At 47.2% G+C, this 25,394-nt stretch overlaps 1 protein-coding gene across 2 annotated transcripts; it reads right to left on the minus strand.

The window, feature by feature from the left end:
• Positions 1-927: 927 nt before the first annotated feature.
• NOS2 (nitric oxide synthase 2) lies at positions 928-20,246 on the minus strand. Of its 2 annotated transcripts, XR_010723618.1 has the most exons (29): positions 19,320-20,246; positions 19,036-19,223; positions 17,679-17,856; positions 16,950-17,046; positions 16,242-16,364; positions 16,003-16,151; positions 14,412-14,574; positions 13,926-14,017; positions 13,415-13,556; positions 12,888-13,027; positions 12,162-12,336; positions 11,697-11,798; positions 10,917-11,111; positions 10,512-10,594; positions 10,056-10,200; positions 9,720-9,824; positions 9,502-9,551; positions 9,234-9,408; positions 8,657-8,789; positions 8,191-8,269; positions 7,570-7,748; positions 6,774-6,937; positions 5,788-5,998; positions 5,369-5,456; positions 4,841-4,962; positions 3,558-3,706; positions 2,679-2,873; positions 1,295-2,184; positions 928-980 (listed from the first exon to the last, which is right to left on the minus strand). XR_010723618.1 is itself a non-coding variant. In XM_066202212.1 (28 exons), exons 3-28 carry the CDS (start codon positions 17,783-17,785, stop codon positions 2,104-2,106), a joined length of 3,444 nt encoding a protein of 1,147 aa, XP_066058309.1. In that variant the 5' UTR covers positions 17,786-17,856; positions 19,036-19,223; positions 19,320-20,246; the 3' UTR covers positions 1,204-2,103. The 2 variants fall into 2 exon arrangements, 1 of the variants encoding a protein (XP_066058309.1); XM_066202212.1 differs by lacking the exon at positions 928-980 and having other exon boundaries at positions 1,204-2,184.
• Positions 20,247-25,394: the final 5,148 nt, after the last annotated feature.

Consider the following 25,394-nt stretch of genomic DNA (forward strand, 5'->3'; position numbering starts at 1 on the left):
AACTAGCAAAGCACAGCTCGGGCTACAAATGAACTGACTGGAGCAGGATCCAGGAAAGCTGGACACCGCACATCTGGGCTCAGCCTGCTCCTCCCAGACAAGGCAGCAGCTGCAGCCCTGGCTCCCAGCAGGGTTACTGGGGCAGGCAGAACCCCGCAGCACACAGACAGTGTAACACAGCATTACTGAAACACCAAGGAGGAGAGAAAGCCTTTCACCTACCTGGCCTCGCTGTCTCCAGGGCCCAGAGCTCGGCAGTCTGGCACATCATCCCAACAGAATATCCCAGTATCTGCCAGACCCTGCCCCACAGCCCCTTGCTGTCCCTAACGAGCCCCAGGTGTCCCTAACGAGCCCCAGGTGCCCCTAACGAGCTTAACGGTCCCTCATCCCCCTGCCCCAACGGCCCCCAGGTTTCCTGCATTCCCTGATGCAGGGCCCTGCACTCACGGACTCTGTGCACACGTCCTGTTCCTTTTCCTTCAGTTAATGATGTTATGAAAATCAGGCTCGAAGTATATCCCAATGTCAGAGTGCTCCCCAAAGCTCAGGGATGCACCCTGTGCACTCCGGGGTGGAGGGCAGCCAGGAGTGTTCCCATGCCAGCCAAGGACTCGCCCGGCTGCCCCAGTTCAGCCCAGCTCCTGGGGCTTTTACAGCACCCAACACCAGATACAGAACCAGACTAAAGAGCGAGGTCTGTCTGCACCTCAGTGCCCTGGCACACGCAGCCTGTTGTGGATGCTGATTTCCCAAAGCCATATAAATTTGGTTTAAGTGTCAATTAAACAAGCACTAATTGTTTCAGAAAGTGTTAATCTGCAACTCCCCGTCCGGTCCCAACCCAGTGGGGTGCACAACCGCCTCAGTAAGCCAGCCCAGTTCCAGGTCCTGGGGCCAAGGCTGTCCTGAAGCACGCTGTTCACACATGGCACTGCTGACTTTTGAGCCTCAACTCTGCCTTCATCAGATTCCAGCTCCTGGAGACAAGGGATGACAGGAAAATCTCACCTTAAGCTTTTTTAATATGCTCACATAGCCCTGGTAATTTCAGAGAAGGAACTAGTTCTCATGTAGCTGCAAGGCCTAGAAGAGCCCAAGTCCAAATCCAATGAGCTTTGCAGCTTCAAGCCAGTCTCACTGCCTGGTGCAAACTCACATTTGCCTGGCAGTAACAAAAATGCAAAACTGATCACAGACAGACTGCGACTCCTGGAGCTGCCCTTAGCTCAGGGAGGAGCACTGGCTGGAGCCCAAACCCACCTCACCACAGCCTGAGAGCTGAGTTAGTTACCTCTGCCTTTGCGGGCTGCAGCCAAGAGCAAGAAGAGGTTCACTCATCTCCACTCGGTCCACTTTACCCACACTGATATACCCTGTCTCAGTTTAAAGGCAGATTTTATTACAAACAAATCAAGTAAACCAGAGCATAGAATTCAAACATACAAAGTGCTTTGGAATTTTTGGAATCTTCCTTCCGTGGGCTCTGTTACAACAACAGCGGCTGAGGTTCATGTACCCGAGTCCCACAACGCAGAATTCAGCACTGCTACCTGCTGAGCAGATACATCTGAGGTGGCTGCAGCAGGTGTTGCCACCTGGGGGCCAGCACGTTATTATCTCATTTGCAAACATTGCTGCAGATCCAGGCACCTGGCCAGACAACTCCCAGCAACACAGCCATCCATCCACTTGCTTTCAAGTGAAGATAGTATGCAAGTAAACCAACCTGATATAAATAAGGTCACAAAGATAGACAGGACATTTTCAAAAAAGATTTCAGCTCTAGTCAACTTCGTACAAAACTCTGCATTTTCCTCGTGTGAACAAAACCCACCAGATTCATACTAGCATAGATGGTATTAAAAAAATAATTTGCACTTTCACTATTAAGATAATGTATTGAAAGCGTGTCAGAATAAATAGCAACAAAAGTTAAATTTATTATTTTACTTAATTAAGGCTGAGGCTTAAGAGCCAAATCCTACAATCCTATACACACGCATGATTGAACAAGTATAAGAAGGAGGATTTGACTCTTTTGTTTTTTGCAAATAACAACAAATGTGCAAGTATTGTCTAAAACACAAGAGAATTTGTTCTTCAGCTGGTGGGTTGCAAATCTCTTTTGACTTCTTGTGGGAACACAGCCCCAAATATATCTTCATGGTATCGCTTTTGGCTCTGCAAAAAGAAAGGACACCCAAGAGATGAATGACACGCTGCCAGCTGCTCCTTATCCCTCTGTTCAGAGACTGAAAGGCCTTTTGCATTTGTAGCACTGGTTCTGTGATTGCAGGCTTTAGTTACTGCCGCTGAAGGGAGGCCCCTGAATCCCAGGTACAGATGCACCAGGGCAAGTTCTGATAACAGGAGGGTCTCAAAAAGCAGCAGCCCCAGGCACCGGGCTCTTAGCGACGGGCCCATGGAATTGCTGAGCTCACTGCTCCTCTGCTGGTACAACAAAGCCTCAAGCTCCTGATGCTCCCAACCCGCCGATCCCCGGGAGCCCCGAGCACGAGCGGAGTCCCAGTGTCACCCCGAGCGACCAGAAGCCGTGCTGGCGGCCCCGGGGGACCAAGGCACTCCCTCAGAGCTCTGTCCCACACACGGAGCTGGGCCTGGCTGTGCAGCGCCCCGTGCCCACCGCTGGAGGGGAGGGCTGTGAGGAGAGCTACCTTGAGCTGCTGGACGTAGTCGTCTGCCTGCTGCTGGCTGAGGCGCAGGCCGCGGGCCAGCAGCGCCCGCAGCGCCGCCGCCACGTCCCGCGCCATGCGCACGTCCCCGCACACGTACACGTGGCCCTGCTGCCCCTGCAGCACCTCGCACACGCGGGCCTCCAGCTGCCTCCGCAGGATGTCCTGCACGTAGACCTGGGGACACAAGAGCCATGGGCACACGCGCGCTCTGCAGCGCTGCTCTGAATCCATCACGGGCCTGTGCACCGAGGCTCTCAGTGCCCCGTCTGTTCCAGCTCTGCACCACGGCAAAGGGGAGAAACGTCTTCAGGCTGCCCTTTACAAGCCCCCAGTTTGGAAGGCGGGCCTGTCTCTTGAGCAAGCTCGAGCAGACAAAAACCCTTCTATCTGCCAAAGTCTCCCAGCTGCCAGGGGAGCTAAAAAGAGAGTGACTTTTGTGCTGCTGTTTTGTCCGGTCAAGAGTCTTCTATGCAAAATTAATTTCCATGGTCACTGTGTCATTGAAATGGGGACAAATGGCCGGAGCCAGCTCAATTCTCACTCATGAGCTAATCAAATCCTGCAAAATACAAGGTTTCTGAAAATATTCCAGTTCTAGTTTCAAAGGCTGTTTGCACTGGATGTGTCTCTCCACGGCCGTGAGGAGTTATATTTTTAACTATAAAAGCAATTTAGGGCACAGCTTGCTTGTGCTGGAGTGCACAGGGAGATTTTCATTCATCTGAAGGCGCTCAAACCTGGTCACAATGCACTGAAGCAAAATGCTAATTTTTTTTAAGAGCAAACAGAGTCCAGACCTTAACTTGAGGGATGATTCTGGAGGAGCTAACCCTAGAAGAACAAAGGAGGCAGCCTTACCTTCTCTTGGCCAGGCAGTCTGGAGTAAGCTGTGTAGATGTCTCTCAGGACTCCCTTCCTCTTCATTTCCTCAGTTTCCTCTCTGTAGATGTGATCCAGCTCCGGCTGCCGGCAGCCGAACACTAAGGTCATGTCCCCTCCTTTGAGCCCTGGAAGCAGCGTGGGGCGCGGGGCGGTCACTGACACGGGCACGGGCGCACGGCCGCGCCCCCGCGGTGACCGAGCGCCCCGGCGCAGGGCAGCGGGCTCGGCCGTGGACCGGCCGCGCCGGCGGGGCGGGTCAGCGCGGGGCGGGGGTCGGGTCGGCGCGGGGCGGGGGTGGGGTCAGCGCGGGGCGGGGGCGGGTCGGCGCGGGGCGGGGGTGGGGTCAGCGCGGGGCGGGGGTCGGGTCAGCGCGGGGCGGGGTCGGGTCGGGGCGGGGCGGGGGTCGGGTCGGCGCGGGGCGGGGGTCGGGTCGGGGCGGGGGTCGGGTCGGGGCGGGGCGGGGGTCGGGTCGGCGCGGGGCGGGGGCGGGTCGGCGCGGGGCGGGGGTCGGGTCGGCGCGGGGCGGGGGTCGGGTCGGGGCGGGGGTCGGGTCGGGGCGGGGCGGGGGTCGGGTCGGCGCGGGGCGGGGGCGGGTCGGCGCGGGGCGGGGGTCGGGTCGGCGCGGGGCGGGGGTGGGGTCGGGGCGGGGCGGGGGTCGGGTCGGCGCGGGGCGGGTCGGGGCGGGGCGGGGGTCGGGTCGGCGCGGGGCGGGTCGGCGCGGGGCGGGGGTGGGGTCGGCGCGGGGCGGGGGTGGGGTCGGCGCGGGGCGGGGGTGGGGTCGGCGCGGGGCGGGGGTCGGGTCGGGGCGGGGCGGGGGTCGGGTCGGCGCGGGGCGGGGGCGGGTCGGCGCGGGGCGGGGGTCGGGTCGGCGCGGGGCGGGGGTGGGGTCGGGGCGGGGCGGGGGTCGGGTCGGCGCGGGGCGGGTCGGGGCGGGGCGGGGGTCGGGTCGGCGCGGGGCGGGTCGGCGCGGGGCGGGGGTGGGGTCGGCGCGGGGCGGGGGTGGGGTCGGCGCGGGGCGGGGGTGGGGTCGGCGCGGGGCGGGGGTGGGGTCAGCGCGGGGCGGGGGTCGGGTCGGCGCGGGGCGGGGTCGGCGCGGGGCGGGGGCGGGTCGGCGCGGGGCGGGGGTCGGGTCGGCGCGGGGCGGGGGTCGGGTCGGCGCGGGGCGGGGGTCGGGTCAGCGCGGCGCGGCCGAGCCCTGCGGCGCCCCCGGCCGCCGCCTGCGGCTGTGTGCGCAGCCCTGCCCCGGGGCCCGCGCCTACCTCGGTGCTCCAGGTCATAGAGGCGCTGCAGCCAGAAGCTCCTGAAGGGAGCAATGCCCGTGCCCGCCCCGATGAGAATGCAGGGCTTGGCCGGCTCCTCCGGGAGGTGGAACTCATTAACGCTAAAATGCAAGAACATGTTAATTAGGTAACTGGTTTCTGACTGGAGTTCGTGTTCAGCTGCCTGAATGACTGAGCAGCACAGCCCGGGTCCCCAGACTGAAGGCAGCGGTGGGGCTGACCTGGGTGCTCCTTGCTCCCTCCCCTTTCCTCGCTCTGGAGAAGCTGACAGTGGGGACGGGGTCATAGGAATAGAACCAGTTCAGAATTTTCTAACGATTTGTGATTTTACTAAATGTAAGGCACAGTAATAGACCTCATCTCTGGAAGACAGGGAATTCCCTCTCTTCTCAGAGAGAAGCGATTCCAACTCCAACTCATCAGTCACTTGAAAATATCCAAAGAAAGGAAAGCGCACTGAAGGAGCTGAACCAAGAACTCCTCTCTGTGGTGTCTAATTTCCCTCACCTGCGGATGAAGCAGGGAACAGTTTCATTGAGCTCTATTGTGTTCAGCCACGTGCTGCAGACTCCGTGGTGCAAAGGCCCTTCTCCATCTAAAAGCAGAGCAAGGCAGAACACCTCAGTCAGCACCGAAGCCCTCTGCTTTCAAACAAGCATGGTTTATACTTAAAATCATCGTTTTAGAATAAATCTTTGTCTAGTAATGATTTATAGAACACGGATACACTGATGATGGTGCAGGATTTTAGCAAATCTTGGCCCAGGCTGAACACCTGCCCTGCAGGAACTATTCTGCAGGTATGACAGCACAATTTTTTTGTTACAGATATGCTTCCTGCTGTATGGCAGACAGTTTTTTCCTGAATCACAATGCAGCCTAAATACCATTTAATTAAGAGAGAGATGAAAAGAACAGTTCATTACCTCTTGTCTTGTAGTTTACAACTGCAACTGTCAGATGAATCTCTCTGGCTGTCATGTCACAGGACGAGCTGATAGAATAGTACCTGGGCTTCAGAAGTGGCAGCTGAGTCAGCAGGAAAGCTGTGGACACCTCAGCAGAGGGGAACTCCTCCAGGACCTCCAGGATGGTTGGTCTGTTGTAAAGCTTCCATTTATTGTACTCTTCTGTGCTCTGAAAGCCAAAGGGCATCACCACAACGTTACCGGGTCACGCTGAGTTCAGGAGAGCAAACATATTTGAAATGTCACTTACAAATAAGATTCCTGCTTTACATTCAATGAAATATGCAGGTAAAACAACAAAGAGTTCTCAAAACTGTGCCAGGACCAATACTGGGGTTTCCTAAGAAATAATTTAATTCTGAACACAGAAGTTCAGAACGCCCACTACAATGTTCTCAGACACCAGCTCTCTCAGTGAGGATGCAGAACCTGAAGCAGAATCCATTTCTCAGCTCCCAGTCATGGCACATCCATGAAATTTGTGGTTCCAGATCCTGACTCCTCCTGAGCCTCCCTGAACCTGGGTAGGAGGAGGAGCCAGCACTTACCACACCAGTGAGTCATTACTTAAAGCCACATCCCTCTGACTCTCAGGGTAGCAAATTCTCTGACAAAAACATCTACCAGCTCCCCTGCAGCTCCTGCACATGCAAAGTGTAAGGTCTTTAAGGGTGTCTCATCAGAAACCACCTCCAGGCAAGAGAACCAGGCAGGCAAATGACCCACCCAGAACCACACAGGAAGCACCAGATCTTGGTTCCCACGCCCAAGCTGAGCCCCAAGACCCCTCTTTCTCTCACTGTGGTTGGCTTTCCAAGACCACAGAGTATCTAACAGAGACATAAAAGTCCGTCACTACGAAAATCTCTTAAGCTTCTGCTACAAAGAGCATCAGAGGGCCCAGTGCAGAGCACTGCAAACAAAACTCCAGCCCTAAGGCTCACCTGACACAACACCTCCAGCCTCTTCTTGTCTCCTTCCTCTGTCACCAGCTGGGCGAGTTTTCTTAGCAGTGGTTGGGAGGGTGGAGTAGTGATATCAAGCAAGTATGTCAAAGCCTGAGGTAGTGTGCAGGCCGGAATCTTTCTGTGACTTGTCCAGTATGCACCTGAGAATGAAGGAAAGAAAAGGACACTTAGCAACACCCACACTGTTTGACAGCTGGAGAGCTTTGCAAAACTCAGTGTCCTTCAAAATACCCCTTCGGGTGAGGGTGCAACAGGTCTAGACCACAGGGCGCTTCTGAAAGAGGTCATTGTGAGGTTTTGAACATCTTCTAAGGGATGGATCTGACACAGAAAACTTCACGACAACAAAACACCACTTGGAAAGTCACAGTCTTTCACTTGGGGAAACTGTCTTTCCGTGTTCCAGAATCCTATAATTGTTCCTACTAGTATGGGAAGGATGGATAGGACGTATAAGTCTGTTTCAGGACTCTTACATGTAGCTGCAATGAGCAAACTATTGATTAATTTAATTGCAGTCAATGGCCAACTCAGCAACTGAATTACAGGGTCCCCTCAGGTACCTCTGCAAACCCTGATGAAATCATGGTTTTGCCAGAAAGGGCAAAATCAGAAGCAAGAATTACAAGAAGAACTAAAAAGCAGCAACAAAACCCTATTGAAACTGTAGAAAAGGATCATAGAATTAAATCCAGTCAACAAAAGTTCTTAGGAATTTTAAGGGAATCTGTCCAGCATCCTCTGTTGTTTTGTCTAAAGAGACCCAACTCACCATCAACGCGGGTTTCAAGCCTGATAATCTGATCAGCTGGAGGGGCATCCTTGACACGTGCAATAACGCCACGGACTAATTCTGCCTGGTTGCCCGGGAAAATCCCAACGTGCTCCCCGGGAAGGTAGTGCACTTCCTGATTAGTCTCACAGTGAAGTTTAACCAGAATGGTGGCACGACTGGATAGCAAAGAAAGAGAAATGACACAGATCTTGGTTACACTGACAGGATTTCCCTCGGATCACACAGGAAAGGAATAAATCTGCAGTGGCAGTTGGCAAGGGCTCCCTTGTGTTCATTACCAAATACCAGACCAGCTTAAGGCTTCACAGAAACTGAAATCCGATTCCAGGCATGTGAAGTGCTTGTATCCAAACCAACTGGGTGCTGAAGTTCTGCCTGGTCTGTCCAGCACGGAATAAACATGCCTGGAACCAGCCAGTGGAAGAGCTGTCCCACTGCAGACTGCACAGCTCACATGCTTCTACTAAGGACAGCACAAAATTCCTACGTATTTTTGTAATAACTGCAGGGAGAAGATGTTTATAACCAGGGACTTTGGATGGTTAAGATTTTAGTAAAATGTAGCATTGCAATATTCAAAAGAATGAGGCAGCATACCTGGACTTCAAACTTTGAAGATTCTGCCTGAATTTCAGCTTCATGGGAATTACGTCCTTGCCATGAATGCTTGCAAGAGCTGGTGAGAAAAGAGGATATGACTCTTGGTAACTCTGTGATTCGGTTTGTTTAAAATATCTTCAAATAATGTGCAGAGGAGAACTGAACCACACTTTCCCTGGAAGGTGACCAACCATCAGTCAGTTGTGTGTGCCCCATTCCCTGACTAAAAGCAGCTCATCTCGGCTTTGTTCCTCTGGGGCTGTCTAAAGGTGTGATAGTTCCAGTGTTACTGTGCTGGAAAAGACAACTTATGCAATGTAAACCAGAGTCTTTTTAAATCTGACCATGTTCTTCATTATAGGCATTCTGCCATCCAGCAGGGCCAAGAGCCTTCTGAGAAACCTTCACAGTTCAGCCCCTCTGAAGCAGCAAAGGCAGAGGGAGGGGAAGGTGGGAGCAATACCTTTAGCCAGGTCCAGGGGCTGGGAGTCCTGCACTAGCCTGTAATTGGCAGGGTCCCAGCCTTCCTCAGAGGTGTAGATCTTAGGCAACTGAATACTGTCTCTCCCACGGACGTTAAAAATGTCACAGGCAGTCTAGATAAAAAACCACAGAAATAAAGGCAATTCACAGTTAAAAAAAATACTCTTAGCAATGTTATAATCCTAATAAGGAGCTATCAGTTTCACAGATTGCTGGTTTTTAGTGCCCCTGGTGTGTGCGTTCAGTAAGGTTCCACTTCTGTAACAGCATAGCTAAAAAAGATCTACTGCAAAAAATTCAGATGTTTGATGCTACACTTGTTCATACTGAGCATTCCATTATCCCAAAGGGTTCACACAATTTTGTGCAGATATTAAAATATGACAGAAAAGGGACCCACTTCCCTCTCCAAGTTAGGCACACAATAGAGAAGAGGGGAGCTCCAAACTCAATATAAATTCAGATGTCTGGTCTCCTTCATTTTCCCTCATTTTTATGGGAACTGAACTAAAATGAGTGGACAAATGACTAGAATATGAGATGTGTTTCTGTATCACCTTGAAAGCATTGACTGCCCAGCTGCGGAAAGCTTCTTCTTGCCCACTGAGTGCATCCCCTTCACCCACTGGCGTGAGCTGGGAAGCCCCCAGTTGGGCCAGTTTCTGGTCAATGGCATGAGCAAAGGCACAGAACTCTGGGTACATGCTGGACCCCAGCCCAAACACAGCATATCTGCAGAAGGAGATGAAAAGAAGATTGCTGTGTTATGCTGTTACGGAGTGCTGAAAGACTCGATCGCGTGCAAACCAAACAAAGTATTTTTACCTAATTTTATTTCCTAGCAGTTTCAGTCTGAGCAAGGAGTCCTTAAACGTCTGCATAAAAATTCATAAAATACTTGAGGTTAGAAAAATACTCTGGTTTAAGAAAGAATACTATGATTTGAAACCCGATCAGTATCTTACTGAAGGACGTGAGGTACATCAAAGGTTTGTCTTTGGTCTTTAAGCGAGTCTCATACACACTTGCGAGGTGGACATTACCTTTCCGTTACCTGGAGAATCTCCATTTCCAAAAGTGCTAGTAACCACTAAAAGAAGCGTTTCTTTTTCCAGGTCAGAAATGTTGTACTCATCCATGCACAGAATCTGGAAGGAATAAAGCTCATGAGACATTGCTAGCAGCCATAAGAACCAGCCTTAGGTATCTCAGATGACCGCTGACCAAACTTACATGGCATTACGCTAAATGAATACAAAATCAAAATTCTAGTCCGACTCGTAGTTACAGAACGTTCAAAACACAGGTTTGGAGAATGGAAAAGCCTGCAGAAGCCAAGCTCCTGTCTCCAGGCGGTGTGGCTGATTTGTCCTGCTCACCTTAGTGCTGAAGGCACAGCTGAACAGGCTGCACAGGTTGTTGGCGAGTGTCTCTGACTTGCCTGTCTCTGTGGCGTAGATCACGGTGACCCTGGCCCTGGTGGCCATTGCTCTTCGCATGAGTGAGGATGCAAAGAGCACAGCCCTGGGGAAAGAACAATCACACAGAGCTTTGAATGGAGCTACACTAATTCAGCTTGATTCACAAACAAGCTAGGAAAGACTGAGCTTGAGCATGGCTTTTCTTTGGAAGATGGTTCAGAGGCAACACACTCTAGATAGCTCTGAGCAAGAACTTTAGATAGGAATGTTACCTCAGACTGCACAGGTAAGGCTATGATTCAAACCACTCAAGGGGTCCCTACTGTAATAATTTTTTTTAAAGAAGTAGAGCAGAAACGTTACAAGAATAGAACAGTTGGACAAAGCATGAAGAGACTTATTTGAACAACTTACTTTGCCAAGGTGCTAAACTTTATTTCTTTTTTCTTTGGCCTCCGGGTCTCATCATGCCACACATGTGTTTTCCATGCATCCACCTTTAAAAAAAAAGGTTATGCTTTAGCTAAGGAACGAAACAATTTGTGTATCTTTAAGGGGCCATATCAAATTGAATCTGTATACACGATCCTCTGAGTAAAAATATGGGGTCAGTCTCTGGCGCATTAAACTTAAAGCCAGAGAATTCAACAGCGCTAACAGCACCTTCCACATAAAATAGCTGCTGTCTGTTACCTCTGAATCTGCCTAGTGAACTTTCAGGAACCAGGGCTTGGCACCCAGACTCCCGCAGGTCCTGTATCGCACCTGCACTGCTGAGGTTGTCTGCCAGAGTCGGTTTTTCTTTTTGATGATGTGTACCTGGTAGTAATAGAAGGGCGTGAGGACGTAGTTCAGCATCTCCTGGTGGAAGACGGGCGTGATGCTGCCTGACATGGGAGGCACGATCCACACCCAGTCTGCCGGGCAGCCGCCCCGCGAGCGGAACTCGCTCTGCATGTACTTCATGAAGGACTCGGCGGCCGAGTGGTGATCCATGATGGTCACATTCTGCTTCTGCAACAATGGCAAAAGGGAAAACCTGATTAAAAACCCTGGTCTGCCCTTCTATCTAGTGTAGCTAAAGTAATCCTCCTGCTTAGGTCAATATTTCAAGGACTTTACTCAGTCAAAGGAGTATTTATGGGAAATAAATACTATCAGCAGTTACTGTAAAGATACAGATTGAGGCGTGGGCCTTTGATTAGGAACTCTTAGATCTTTTCTTTAACATCAGCATTTTACCTCTGCAGCACTGGGAGTACATGCTGCAAAGCCTCTGACTCACTTTTACCCACTTTTCATATTGTCATGGTATCTTAAACTGGAATTTGAAAACAAAATATATTAATCCAGTGGCTTTACGTAAGTTTTTCAACATAGATAAATATGTTAAAAGGATAAAAAAATCTTGCCTTTAACTTCCTTTTCTATTTTCTCTTCCTTCTGCCTTTACCTGTGAGGAAATATGAATTCCTCTACTTTCTCAGGTGTAAATCAAGAATAACTCTATTGGAATCATGATGCCCTCTCCATTGAGTGAGAGGAAGAAGGGACAGTGAGTGTTCAGTGTCTCTCCAGATCCCACGCTCAGTGATTTACCTGGAAGCTGTGAAGCACAGCTACATTGACCTCCACAACAGCTCGATCCTTCCATAATGATGACAGTTTGTTTGTTTCCAGTCCCATTCTCCTCCCTACCTCCTACATGTGAAAAAGAGAGAGAAAAGGGAAAAGGAAATTTACTATACAGAACTTATATCCCATGATTTCTCAACCCCATCAACTCTGTACCAGGAAAAAGTTGTGCAGAAGGGGAAAGAGTCAGTCTCATGTTGGGGAAAGTGGTAGCAGCAGAAACACCTGAGATTAAAGGTAAACTGGAATTTTGGAGTTCTGGTTCTTGAGGACGTTCCAGCTTCATAAAGCAGGGAGTGGTTCCTTCCCACCCAGTGAACACTGCCTCTTATCCAAAGTGTGGATAAAGGACGGTGTCTCTCACCCCAAACTGTTGGCGCACTGAGATCCCCCCTTTGCAGCCCAGCCCAGCTCCCCTCCAGCAGGTACCGTCAGGATGTTGTAGCGCTGAGCGTCACAGAAGTCCCGCACGCCGATCTCTGTGCCCATGTACCAGCCGTTGAAAGGACACGCGGTGAACTCCAGCCCTCCCACCTCCAGCAGCATGTTGGCCACAGCAGGCAGCCCATACCACTGCAGGCCCAGCTCCTTAAACCACTCGTACCTGCCAAACAAGCAGCTTGAGTTATTATTTGTGTGTCTTTTCCTCGAAAACCAGAAAAGCCCAGGAAGATGAAGAGTACCAATTCTAGGAGGAACCCCTGGACCAGGGTCTGCAGAAACTCACAGCAGTTTTCAGTGAAGTATTTGGGTATCACCAGCTACAGGAACTGCAGAACCATATTACAGAGTTCTGCAATCTGCAGACCAGTCCCAAAGCAAACAAGAAGAGAAAAACAATAACAGAAAGGCAATAAACACTGTTATGTGTGCAATGTTACATGTGTATTACTCTAGCATAAGAAATTGAGATTTTTTAAATTCTGAGTATAATTGAAATGTAGGTTGGGAAAAAAGTCTTCCAACAAAACTGTAATTTGCTTCCTTAATTTAAATCTCATTTCATTGTTCTAACAGCATTTTGTCTTTCAGGATGATTTGCCATCATTTCATCCTGACAAAGAACTCATAAAACAACTGCCACAGGCACAGCCCAACAACCTGCCAAGGTGAGGCAGAGGCAAAAATGTAATTATCTAAATCCTGTGTGCTTACTTTGGATGCTCCATTGGCACTTGGAGGACAATTTCTGGAGGTATTTCAAATATTTCTGGGTCTTGGCCATTTGCTTGGAGAACAAGTGGAAGTACATCAAAGCGACCATATTTCGGCTTCCACCCAAGCTCGATGCACAACTGCAAATACAGAAAGCACACTTTGTGTTCTTTTCGGGTTTCCCCTTCAGATCTGAAGACAAAAGAATTTTAACCCTCGGAAACCTGCTGAGGTAAATTCTAAGTGAAAAAGGTTCTCTTTGCCATTCAAACAATGTTGAGTCACGCTGATGAAGTACTGGTTATGTGCCTGGTCGTGTCTCCGGACAGTATTAGCTCACCCTGTTCTGAGATGGAGGGCAACACTTTTATATCAGAACTGTGGGAAGTGATTGTTCCAGCCCGCACCTAGAACCTGCGGGGCAGAACATCCCATTCCGTCCTCACCTCCCGACCACCGCGCGTAAGCATGCGAGGTTTACCCCAGGGAGGTGGGCCGCAGCCGCAGGGGCGGGTTTGGAGCTGTACCTGGGTGAACTCCAGGGTGGCAGGGTCTCCAAGGACAGAGCCATCGGGCAGCGGGTAGCCGGCGTAGCGGATCAGCTGGCTGTTCCACACGCGGAAATCGTGCCGCCCGTCCGTCCTCTGCGGGAACACCGTGATGGCAGACCTGCCCAGAGACAGCACACACCTTACAACACGTCCCCACTGCTCACACAGCAACTGCCACCAACAGGAAACGTTCTACACTGCTAAAATGAACATCACTAGAAATAAAGTCATTCATCCTCTCTACCCACCTCCCCAAATCTTCAAATCATCGCTTTGCCCCAGGAATTGCAAGAGGTTTTGTAACATCAGCCACGAAAGTTATAGATTTTCAAGATGGTTGATGGAACGCATGAGAGGAAAGTGTAGGTACCAGGAAAATTAAGAGCAGAGACAAGTTGTCAAAGTGTTTAGATAGACCATTTCATGTGTTTTTGATGCCAGATCTGGATGTGATTTTTGCTGTTTAAATTTAAAATTAGAGACCTACCTTATATTACCATTGTTTGTGGAATACTGAATATGATTACAGAGATGCTCAAACATTTCCTTGGCTGTTTTACAGTCCCGTGCATCAAACACCTGTGTGTTTCCAACAGAAATGTAAATAAGAAGACTAATTTTCAAACAGTAATGCAAACTTGTCATTTTTCCTAGGCACTTAAGGAATGGAAAGATTGTGACTCCACTAAGAAAGGTTCATTTTTATCATTCTGAAATGCATCATTTTCACCCGTAACAACACACCAAGGACCAAAACATGTAGCCAGCTCCATGACACACCTGGTTTCTACACTGCTACGCATTTTCATTCAGCCATGAAGCAGAGAACTATAAAGAAACCCATCTCCTGATATGGACAGGAGGGAGTCCTCCTCAGCCAAAGGAGTGACATGGTCTAGCAAAGGAAAGGACATTCTTCTGAGTCACAGCAGAGGACTGTTTGGCTAGAGCTTAGGTGTAGACCACATCTCACCTGCAGATTGGACCACTGGATTCTCCCGATGCACCTGGGCGCGTTCCTCCAGGCCTGCTTGGCAGCAAAGATCAGCTCGTCCTTTGTCAGCTGGTAGGTTCCTGTTGTTTCCATCTCCTTGGTCACTGCTTCCAGCCGGGCCAGATGTTCTTCAGTTTTTGGCCTTTTGAACAGGAAACAATGAGAATTTCATTCAAAGTGCAGACGTTCTCTTTATGTTTTGGCTTCAGAATTTAAGACTTGTCCTTATGGAGTGCAAGGACATAGCTTTTGGGCCCCATGAAGAAACTAACACAGTAGAAATTTAAGTAGTGACACCATCCTTTCACCACCCTATATCTGAACAGATTGACCACAAGCTATTCTGTGTAAGTTTTTGGTTTAAATTTGGATTTTCTAGATTAATTCGAAAAAAAAAATCACAAGGAAACGAAAACCAGAGAACAGGTGAGTTTCAGGGCACATGTGGGCTGAGTGACTGTCTTCTCAAGTTCCATTGTGTTTACAAGGCCACAGCTCTTCTGAGTAAAGTAAGATTTTCATTCCTATAAGGAAGTGCTGAGCAATTCCTTTGTCAGTAAACCAAGTCTAAAATTCTTGAGTTTGATAACAGAGGGTGAAGTCAAAACATTGGAAAATGTTCATCACAGCAGAGACAAAAATTGTTTTATTGTGTTACAGACAGAATGAAAATAGCCTGTACTGTGTGAGAGTTTTCACATTTTCAGCAAGATGAAAGATCAAGGGCAAGCATGTGAGATAGTGTAAATCAATATGATCAAACAGCCATGAGCAGAGACACGGGGTGTGCAAATGCAATAGGCTGGTGAGGACAGCCTGTGTGTAAGACAGGGACTTTCAGACAGATTCAGAGGGAGAAAAGATTTGCAAGGAGTTCAAAGTGTCTAAAGAAGTGGCCATTATGCGGCTGAGTCCCTTTGAAAATTTGATAATGTTTTTTAATGGGACGAGCAAACACTGAACTGTTGCTTGAAAGCTCATCATGTGGAATGCCACTCCAAACCCTTGGACATCAACCTGCTCTTCCAGCATTTCCTGCAACAAGATGCCTCTGCATCATGGCCATTTTTGTGAAAACACAAACCCCTCTCAGAGTGCTCCGTGAGTTATGCTGATAGCACAGAGCAAGGGGGAGAAGCTACACTGGCCTTCCAATCTTTGGCTAAAGCCTTGAGAGGAACACAGAGAAAAGATACGTGGAACAGCACAAACAAAAGGCATTACCCACACTGGGACTGATCTGAGTGCAGCTAATCCCAAGAAAACAGAAGGTAACACTCTGGCAGAGAGTCCTCAATGTATTGGAATGTAGCACGCTCCAAAGGGATGGAGCTGAGGAGTGCATGGCCCGGAGTCCTTCCCTGTGTTCCCAAGATCTTGGATTGGCAGATGGAGCACATGAAGTGCAATGACAGTTTTATTTAGCATCTTTAACAGTCCTTACGTATTTTTGAATGGATGCTATGTAACAGGATAGTTACCAAGAGCTGTGAAGACACCAAACCCTCCTGGAGGCTCACAGACAGACAGGTAGGTAGAGGATTTTATACCAAAAATCAAGTTGACTTACTCTTTAAATGAGCTGTAGTACTGCTTGAGGAAGTCTATTGCCTGAGGTAAAAGTTCTTCCAGTGGAACTGGCCCATCTCTGGTACCTCTCGTCATGCCCTTTGGAGTCATGAGTGACCCGTGGCAGGCTTTGTTCTGGCAATTCATAACCTGAAAACCAGTAACATGTCAGAAAACAATGTTGCACTCTGTGTCTTTTAGAATTTCTCAAAACTCCCTTATCATATTTCCATATTTTACCTCTTTTGCAGTCAGGTGTAGTGTGTCAGGAAAGCTGGATCCATCTTCCAAGTTTCTTACATTTACATGTCTTGGACATCCTGATATTTGGTTTGAAACTTTGATGCCATTTGGAGGGAGATTCTGGGCAGAGAACAGATAAAAATGCATGCCGTCTTCAGACCTCTTGAATATCTTTCAGTTTCACTTTATAGTTAATGTTAATATCAAAATATTTCAGATTAAATTCAAGAAACTAGATAGATAAATGTGATCTGCTCCGACATGATTATTTGACTACAAAACTACTGAGCTAATCTACAGTTTGCTATGAAATGGGGGGAAAAAAGTATTTTTGCGCTAATCAAACAGTGTCTGCCACTACAAATACCTTAATAATTTCAGTAAGTCCTCTGAGTATCTCTGCGCATTACAGTCACAGTCTCAGGAAAACAGTGAACCAATTTTAGAGACGGGACAGGTTTGTTACTAAAGGTTTGCAAAGGTATATGAAGGAATCAGGCATCCCAGTCCCCATGGGGTCACCTCTTCCTTTAAGTCTCATCAGTGCTCCATTTTTGTCGGAAAAGAACAATCACCAAAGATGTCCCAGCAGTCCTGACCTCCTGCAGCCACAGTCAGACCTCCCAGGAGAAGGTGGAGCAGCTGTGAGCAGCAAGCGCCACTCATGTGAACTGTTACTACCAAACAACGATGCTGGGAACAGACCTCTCCTCCCTCACTGGGCTTTGCTGGAGCTATGACGGGCAGCCTCTCCACCTCCTTCTTGCTTGGATCGTGCACTTTGGCATCATCCTTGTCTGAGCTACAAGAGAGAGAAAGAAAAGTCAGTACAAGGTAAGGTGCTTTATGTAGGCTTTGCTGTCAGCATCAGCAGGAGATGCTCAGTGCTGTCACTGAAATATGCACTGAGCCCATACCCCAGCAGAGGCAGTGGGCAGGACTCAGTAGTAAAGGCATAGTACCCCCCTTCCCAGAGCACTGTGTGGAAGAAAAGGAAGGATATGAAACCTGAAATGAGTAACACTCCGAAGACCGAGAAATTTAAGATGCACGTGCAACTTATTTTATACAGTGTTGTGTCCGAACTGCATCACAGAACTACTTCACCAACTTAATTACAGTATAAATAATCCCTTTGCTATTTTTATGGCATACACTCCTCCTGAGAGTTAGAATACCTAAAACCATGATAGCACACCAAATGAATTTAAGACTAGGAAAGAGAAAACAAGATGATTTATTATCCTCAATGACTGTTTAACACAAGTGTTTAATGTTCATTACCAGGTTACACCACCCAGAAACCCACAGTTCTTTGGTCAATATTAGTATTTTGGAAACACATTACAGGTTTCTCCAGGATCCAAACCACTTAATATCTTCCCTTTTCAAATCAAAGAGAAACTATGAACCCATTAAAACCCAGGATCTTACCCATGGATCTTTCTATTTTTCTCCACGTTGTTGTTGATATCCTTCTCTTTGGGGTGCCGGCTCTTGCCACCATGAGATTTGAACACAAAGTGCCACGGGCACAGCATTTTGTATGCTTTTTTTTTTTTTTTTGTGGTTTTACTTCACTGTGCTGAAACCTTGTGATGTGGGAACACTTCTAAGGACATAAAAAACCCAACAAGGTCAGTTTTTACCCAAGAAGGCAACTCCCCTTAACATCTCTGAGAAACTCACCAGCCTAAGTGATCTGATCTAACTAACATCCTGTGTTTAAAATGAAAATTACTTGATTCCTAGGATAGTGATACTAAAACCAACACTTTATGTGCAGCCAAGTACTAATCCAAAATACTGGCAAGAGGATTTCAGATGACCCCCAGCCGTGTAAAGCAGCAAATATTGGTTTCTGAGCAGACCACGAGCCTAGAAAAGGGATGTGAAACCTTGCTGTATTTTTCACACAGTAATGAAAAAAATCTTGTTTGTAAGTGAACCAAAAGATTTAGCAGTGTATCCACCCTCTACAGACCAACAGGATTCTGAGAGGCTGAAGTCTGTGGCTTCTAAGATCTGTAGCACTTATTTCAATGTAACACACAGCATTTACACAAGAGTGTACAAAGTTTATGCTATTCATTTTAACATACATTTTCTGCTCATTTCTGAATGTAAGATGGATTTTGTGCTAGGGAAGGTGTGACAGAAGAGAAAAATCAAGCCAGTAAATTGCAGGGTTAAAGAGAACCAGCCCCAGCATTTGAATCTGGTTCAGAACAGAAATCAAAACTTGATGTTTCCAAGATGTTAGAGAAAAAATAAGAAAATAGACATTGTCACATATTCCTGATGTAAATTATGTCTTATTTTGATATTTATATTGCTTTTGTAGTAAAAGTTAAATTTATGCTGGGCTCTGAAAATAGTTTGTTGTAAAGTCACACAAAAAGAGAAATCCATCCAACTGTCTGTGCAGAAACTACAAGGTGTTAGGATTTTTTACTACTCCAGGTGAGAGAAATAATGTGTAATAAGCATTTCTCTACAGTTACAAAATAGGAAAAAAATCTAAATTATTATTCTGCAATAAAAAATGCTGTGATCTGCCTATACAATTTTGTAAAACACAGGAGGAAAAGAGAGAAATGGAGAGGGGGAAGAAAAGAAAGAAACATAGAAACAAAGAAGGAAAGAAAGAAAAAGGAAAAAGGGGGAAACAATACAAAGGGAGAAAAAAGAGGAAAAGGAAGAAAATGAGGAAAAGGAGAAAAAAAAAACCCTAATAACAGGAAAAAAGAAAGATAAGAAGAAAAAGCAAAAAGAAAGAGAGTAGACTCACATTTCCCTTCACCGGCACTCAGAGCAAGAAGCTGCTTTGTGTCCTGCACCGCAGGGTTCTGTGGTAGCACTGACAGTGTCACCTGTTACACGCACAAACCTTTAAATCCGCAGAAAGGAGGAACAAAGTTTTCAGGGCAGCTGGACAGCTTGGAACTAGAGCAGGAGACTGAGTCCGACACTTTGCTCCTAACACAGAGAAAAAGATACAGCTTGCCACATAATTTATCTGTGAGCTGCACTAAATGGATGACAGAATGAACACCTGGACATGGTGCTTCTTACCGTGCTTTCGTGAGAGGTGTCCAACCCTGCCAGGAGAGACTCCTCTCTGTCAGAGTTTCTTGCCTTTCACCTCTCAGGCTCTGTACCCCTCCCAGTACAAAGCATTTTATAGTGCAGGACCACGTATGCAAAATAGCTCTGAGGAAGGCTGGACATGGATAGTGAAATCGGGGATTCCCCTGCTCTTGTCCTGTATTGCTTGGAGAAGCGGAGGGTGCGTGTCTGCTGCGTGAGCAGCATTACATAACCTGTGTGAGGCAGGGAGGCAGCTCTTGATGCTGTCAGCATCCCTTCCTTCCCTTGGCATGCTGCAGCCTTGACGCCTGCCTGTGCTCCTGCAAAGGGCAAAGTATCACACTGAACACTGTTTGCAGCCTTGCAGAGTGTTATAATTAAAATAAATAAATGCTGAAGGGCTTCTTACAGCTTTTATCCCCGTGTGGCCAGTCTCCAGGCACCTCCTGTAAACCCCTATGGCTGTAGGAAGAGAGTGAGCAACTTCAAGAGAAATGTTACAGAGCTGTAGAGCTTTACAATACAGGCCAGGCAAGCATTTAACCATGTGCCTGTAACTAAGGACAGGTATTTTAGTTTCACATACATATACTTCTTCCTTCTGATCAAGTTTTAAAGGATCTTTCTCAATAGAGCATTTGTAGAATTTCTTGCTCTCTAGAGCCCCCTGTTCTGCCTGTTGCTGCCTGTGAGATTTGTCCCTTGGTGCTTTTCCAAAGTATTGGGAATACTGGAAGGAAACTGCAACTTCCTGAAGTGCAAACCATTCCCACCATGCTGTTTGTGGGAATATCAGGGGGACAGCTGGATGAGGAAGACGGGATTGCTGAGCTGATTTTCACTGTGAGACAACATGAGGACACGTACATTTTACAAACCAGGCTTCTCCCTGCAGCCTGGAAGGCAGAAGCCCCTTGGGCAGGGCTGGCAGCAGGGCCCAGTGCTGCCCCAAGGCACCTGCAGCCCATGAGGGTGGTGCCAGACAGTGCACCAACAAGGATTTTGACCTGCCTTGTTTATTGGTATTACGTATGGCTGTTAAAGGAAACTGTTTACAAATTAAAGATGACTTATAAATCTGCTGACTAATATGAGTGAAATGAGGTACTGGTACTGATAACCAGGGAAAGATTTATAGTTGCTGACCAAAGATCTACAGAAATGAGGCATAAAGCAACCAGAGAAATGAGGAAATGCGTGTTCTTTTCTCATCTGTCACTCTTTTACTGGGCAAGCTTGGACAAGGTGTTTTCTTCTATCTGTGTCTAGTTTCTCTATTTGAAAATGAACATATTGTGTACGTTGAATGAGATGATTGTGTAAAGCATTTCTGGAGGCAAAGCAAGTGCTGTGCACACATGTTCATGCATGAGATCCCCTGTATGCATCCCAGCCAGGATTGCTAGAGATGAATCTCTTGATAAACAGACCTGTGTTTTCTGAGCACTCATCTGCTTGGCTTTATCAAGCCTGTGCTGCTTAGCATCCACTGCTCATGAGTTTTCACAGCTTGATTCTTCTTTAATGTGGTGCCTTTCCTCTCACCTGAATTAGCAGGTGAATCCCTGTGTTTAAAATATTCCAGTCATTAGACAGATGTAATCAGCAGGCAGAAATGATGGGTGAGAGCTGTGCCACTCAATGCCATGCCAGAAAATTCCGCCTTTAGATTCTTTTTTGCATTTGCTACTTTGTAATGGGCTTAAAAAAAACCTCTTTGCATCTTTCCCTTTCTTATTAACTCCTTTCTTCTATAGAACATGGAGAATCTTCATGTCTAGTACTGTGAGAAAGAACATGTCTTCGTACAAGTTTACTTGAATTCAGTGAGTTCTAAGCTTTTTGTGTTTACCCTCCTTATTTCCCTGTGATTGGGACTGCTGAAATCTAGGAAAGGTCACGTAGGGATTGGATAGGAAAAATCAGATTTGGGATAACCAGAGGAGGAGAAACATCTTTCCTTAGGAGAACTGTTAAAAGGATTGGCTGAGGTACAGCCATTCAGGGGAACTGCTTAATCACTCCAGTTGCTCAGACAGGACCTGTTTTTTTACTCACTTGAAATCAATAATAAAACTCCCTCTGTACAGTAAGAACAAGAGAGAACCATTCATTGCTCAGGTGGACCAGAGATTAGCTAAACAAGCTCACTGGGCACTCCTTCTACAAATATTCTACAGGGCTTGGAAGGTTTTTCCTTCAGAAAACCAATTCTGCCCATATTTCCTACTTTTGCACAGACACTTCTCCCTCTGCCATACCAGAGTGCAAAAACTGGTTGCTTTCCTCGCATTAGCTTTGATGAAAGAGGTGCCCTTTCAGAGCAGACTTTGACCTATTCAATGCTGTCATCTTGAGTTAAATTTTGCTTTGTTTCTGGGTGTCTGATGGTCTGTAGTCTGAACAATCAGCTCTCTGCAATTTCCTTCCAAGTGAGTCACATTCTGTGTCTGGTATTATAATACTCATCATATCTGCAAGATTCTGCATGAACTCAAGAAGTAATATTCCTGAAAACATTTACAAATCGAGCTCAGGTGGTAAGGTTGCTCCTCTGAGATCAGGGCATTTTGAGTCTTCAAAGAACTACTACACTGAAGCAAAGTTGGTGACAACAAGGGCTGATCATCCAAACTTCATGGAACCCAAAGAGATGTTCAGCTGTCCCAACATTTCACAGGTTATTAGTGAGCTCTTTCTAACTCCCTTTCCTAGTTTAACTATTGTCTGAGAAGTCTCTTGCAGCACTGCTGCACGTGACAGCACAATAAATACAGTACTGCAGCCCCTGTAAACACTCGGCATCTCAGATTTGTAACGATTTCCCTCACATGTGGTGGTTTCAACAAAGCTACAATTAATAACAATAGTAACTATTGCTCTTCCCAAATATCTCCTCTCATTGACTACCACCAGTCATCTTCTGTTACACTGCTTTTGTTTTTCACTTCTCAAACAAAATTTGTTTGGTTTGAACCTTCCCCTAAACTTTGCAAGATGGCAACTCTGGTTTTCTTTTTTCTTTTTTTGTTGGTGTTCTGATTGCTGACTATTCCTTTAAGGACTTTAAGATAGTCACCATTAACTGTAGCCCCTTCTTCACTGGCTTCTTAATCATTTCAAAATGTTCCTGATAAAGTGGGGATAACAACTCTACCAAAAGCAAAATAAAAGATCCAGGCCTTGGCACTTGAAAATATGCAAATGAAAGTAGGATCCCGGCCCTGTCTGAATTCCTTTTTAGTTTCTGCAGATTTAAGGTATGCTTAAAGCAGCAGTTTGGTGTGGAAAGTGCAATGTTTTGTTTGCCATGTCCTGCTCTCCAGTGGAAGATTGAATGTCAAATGATGGCAGGGTGGGGTGGAAAATTTCCGGTCTGACCATCTGAGGGTGAAAACGAAAGTTAAGGAGAGTGCTAAATTTGCAGAGACGTGCCAGTAAACCCATTCCTTCCTGTCTGCTCACTGTCAGTTAGGCCAAACTCAGACATGCAGAAAGAACAGAATTCCCTCACCAGTCACCCTCTCCAAAATTCCCAGGGATGAGGAAGTGAGGGAGGACCAAAGCCATCTGACAATCACCGTTTGTTGTGCCTGCCTGCACGTTGGCTCAGGCAGAAGTGATTGCTGGCACCTCCTGACTCACCCCTGAGATCCTCAGCCACAGCTGCAGCAGCAAAGACAAAATTACAGCAAAAAAAGAGCCAAGTAGCAATTAGCAGTTGACTGGTGATTGCTAAACTCAGGCCTAAACCCTGGTGTCCTGCATGTGGCCATCACAAGCTGGGCTCTGTGTCCTGCACTCCTGGACATCATTTCACTCCACTGAAGATGCCTTTGTGTGGAGCATAAAGAAAAGCTGGCATATGGATCAGGAAAAGTTATAGAACAGTGTTTGATACTTCTGCTCCTGCAATCCATGCTTGTCACAGCAGAACAGGAAAAAAAAAAAGACTCGCAAATGCAAAATTAGTTTTATGCTTGAAAAATAACAGTGAAGTACAGAGCTGCAAATGTCCTCTTTACTAAAAGCAAGGTCTGAAGAAGAAACTCCAATTTCAGTAACAGAACACTGGCCAAGGCCAGTAGAATCTCTAACCAAAGACAGGTAACAGAAGAAATTTGAATACTGGTTTTGAAAAAACAATCCATAAATCTCTGGGCCAAAATGAAGAACAGAATATTGAAGTACAGAAGTAACTTGAGCTCTGAATCTAAAAACGTTGGTGTTTTTAGTCCAAAACACACAGGACTGTTGGAACACCTTCAATAAAACTTATGTGCTTCTCTTTATTGGTGACCCCTGAGTCTCCTCTCCTTACACCTGCCTTTATCTACCCAGTTGTTTTCTGCACATTCAGGTGTCACACTGTACAGTGTATCTTAGTCTACACAAAACCAAAGCATGCTGACCCACTTTCCACGTTTCCTGCATGGAGACAGGGGTTTTCTCAGGTAATTTTATGGCTCTGCTTTATCTATATGCACTGACTTTTACTACTTCAATTGTTTCTAAGGACTTCTTGCTAAGCATTACAGTTAGGCCAGTCTTGCCTATGTCAGCACAACTTTTCGTGTACGTAAATTACATTACGCTTACAAAACTTTCCGTGAGAGTCAAATTGCCTCCCCTCTGCCCTTCCCGATAGGGAAATGGTGCAGAGGGTGTGGGGTGCGAGCTTACAGCTCCTTCTCTAGCAACTATCTACCTTCCCCTATCGAAAAAGACAATTTCCATGGCACATTCTTCAGAGCTATTTTTAGTCAGTTTTCATTGATTTCAAGCTGCAAGTCCAGCTCAATTACTTATACACCAAAATGCAGACAATTTCCCCATTTGGTCTCTGTGGAGCATCCAGAACACAATCTTCTGCCACGCTGCAGCAACTTCCAATTCATGGAGTGAATCTTTGAACTAATTGAAGAAATTTTGTCTCCTATCACAAATCTAAAAAAAGACTTCAGTATGAACATATCTTCTCATTACATCTTCTCCTTTTTCTAACTTGCTCATTGATCATCCAGTGATTGTATAGCTGGAGAAACATTCACCCCACCTTGTCAGTCAGCAGACAATGAGCAGTGTTTGCCATCAAGTTCACTCCAGGCAGTGCTGCTTACACCCGGGGTCCCTGGTGCTGTGGTTCTGTCACATACACAAGGTGTGCTTTGGGAATATGGGCACACGTACTCTGATTAATCCTCCATCATTGAATAGAACAATTGTTTCTTCATGTGGAACTGCCTAGCAAGCAAACTCAACATGCAAGGGAACCTGAGGCAGTTGCTGAGATACGGTACATTGAATAGTGCTGGGATTTGTGGAATGTTCCTCAAACATGACTCCCATAACTGAAACAAACTCAGTGACAACTGTCACCCTGCACAGGTTCACAGGAGAAGGCAGGTTGGAAGGGACCTCAGCACTTCATCTAGCTCAACCTCCTGCCCAAAGCAGGGTCAGCTGTGAGGTGAGGCCTTGATCCAGACCAGTCCTGAGCACTTCTGAGGAACCAGACTGCACAACAACCTGTGCAACTTACTCTGCTGCTGGGCTATCCTTGTGGGGATAAAATTTCTCCTTATACACAGGCTGGACTTCTCATTTCAACTTCTGCCCATTGGTTCTCATCTTCCCACCCCTGCAAAGGGCCTGGCTCCAGCTCCTCAGCGACCTGAAAGCCACTGGAAGGGCGCTCCTCTGCTCCTGGCTGAACACGCCCTGTTCCTCCAGCCTCTCCTCATGAGGCAGCACCGTGCCCCAGCCCCAGTCACCTTGATGGCCTCCACTGAACTCTCACTGTCTACTGGAGGCCCAAACTGGACTCAGTAGCTCACCAGTGAAGGATGCAGATACTCCAATGGTGCTGCTTTTCCTTCACTCTCCTTCTATAGGAATTCCAGGCTAGGGACATACTATTTAGCTCGGTTTTCATTCAGTGAGTAAACACAATGCTGACTGAGACAACTGTTGACCGCAGTGACAGAGAAGATGGTCTTTGAAGCTGCATTTGGAATGGGAGTTTGGGAGTTTGAAGAAAAGTCACTTACTAAAAATACA

The sequence above is a fragment of the Chamaea fasciata genome, unplaced genomic scaffold, assembly GCF_029207755.1.
Source record: "Chamaea fasciata isolate MVZ Bird 193981 ecotype frontalis unplaced genomic scaffold, bChaFas1.0.hap1 SCAF_21, whole genome shotgun sequence".
In the NCBI taxonomy this organism is placed as follows: domain Eukaryota; kingdom Metazoa; phylum Chordata; class Aves; order Passeriformes; family Sylviidae; genus Chamaea; species Chamaea fasciata.

Coding starts and splice junctions, on each gene's coding strand:
- NOS2 (XM_066202212.1), bottom strand. CDS start 17,785: ATGCTGTGCCCGTGGCACTTTGTGTTCAAATCTCATGGTGGCAAGAGC. Junction 11,112..11,696: donor CTGTGCTTCACAGCTTCCAG/GTAAATCACTGA, acceptor CCATTGTTGCAG/AAGCAGAATGTGACCATCAT. Junction 9,409..9,501: donor CTGCTAGGAAATAAAATTAG/GTAAAAATACTT, acceptor CTCCTTCTGCAG/ATATGCTGTGTTTGGGCTGG.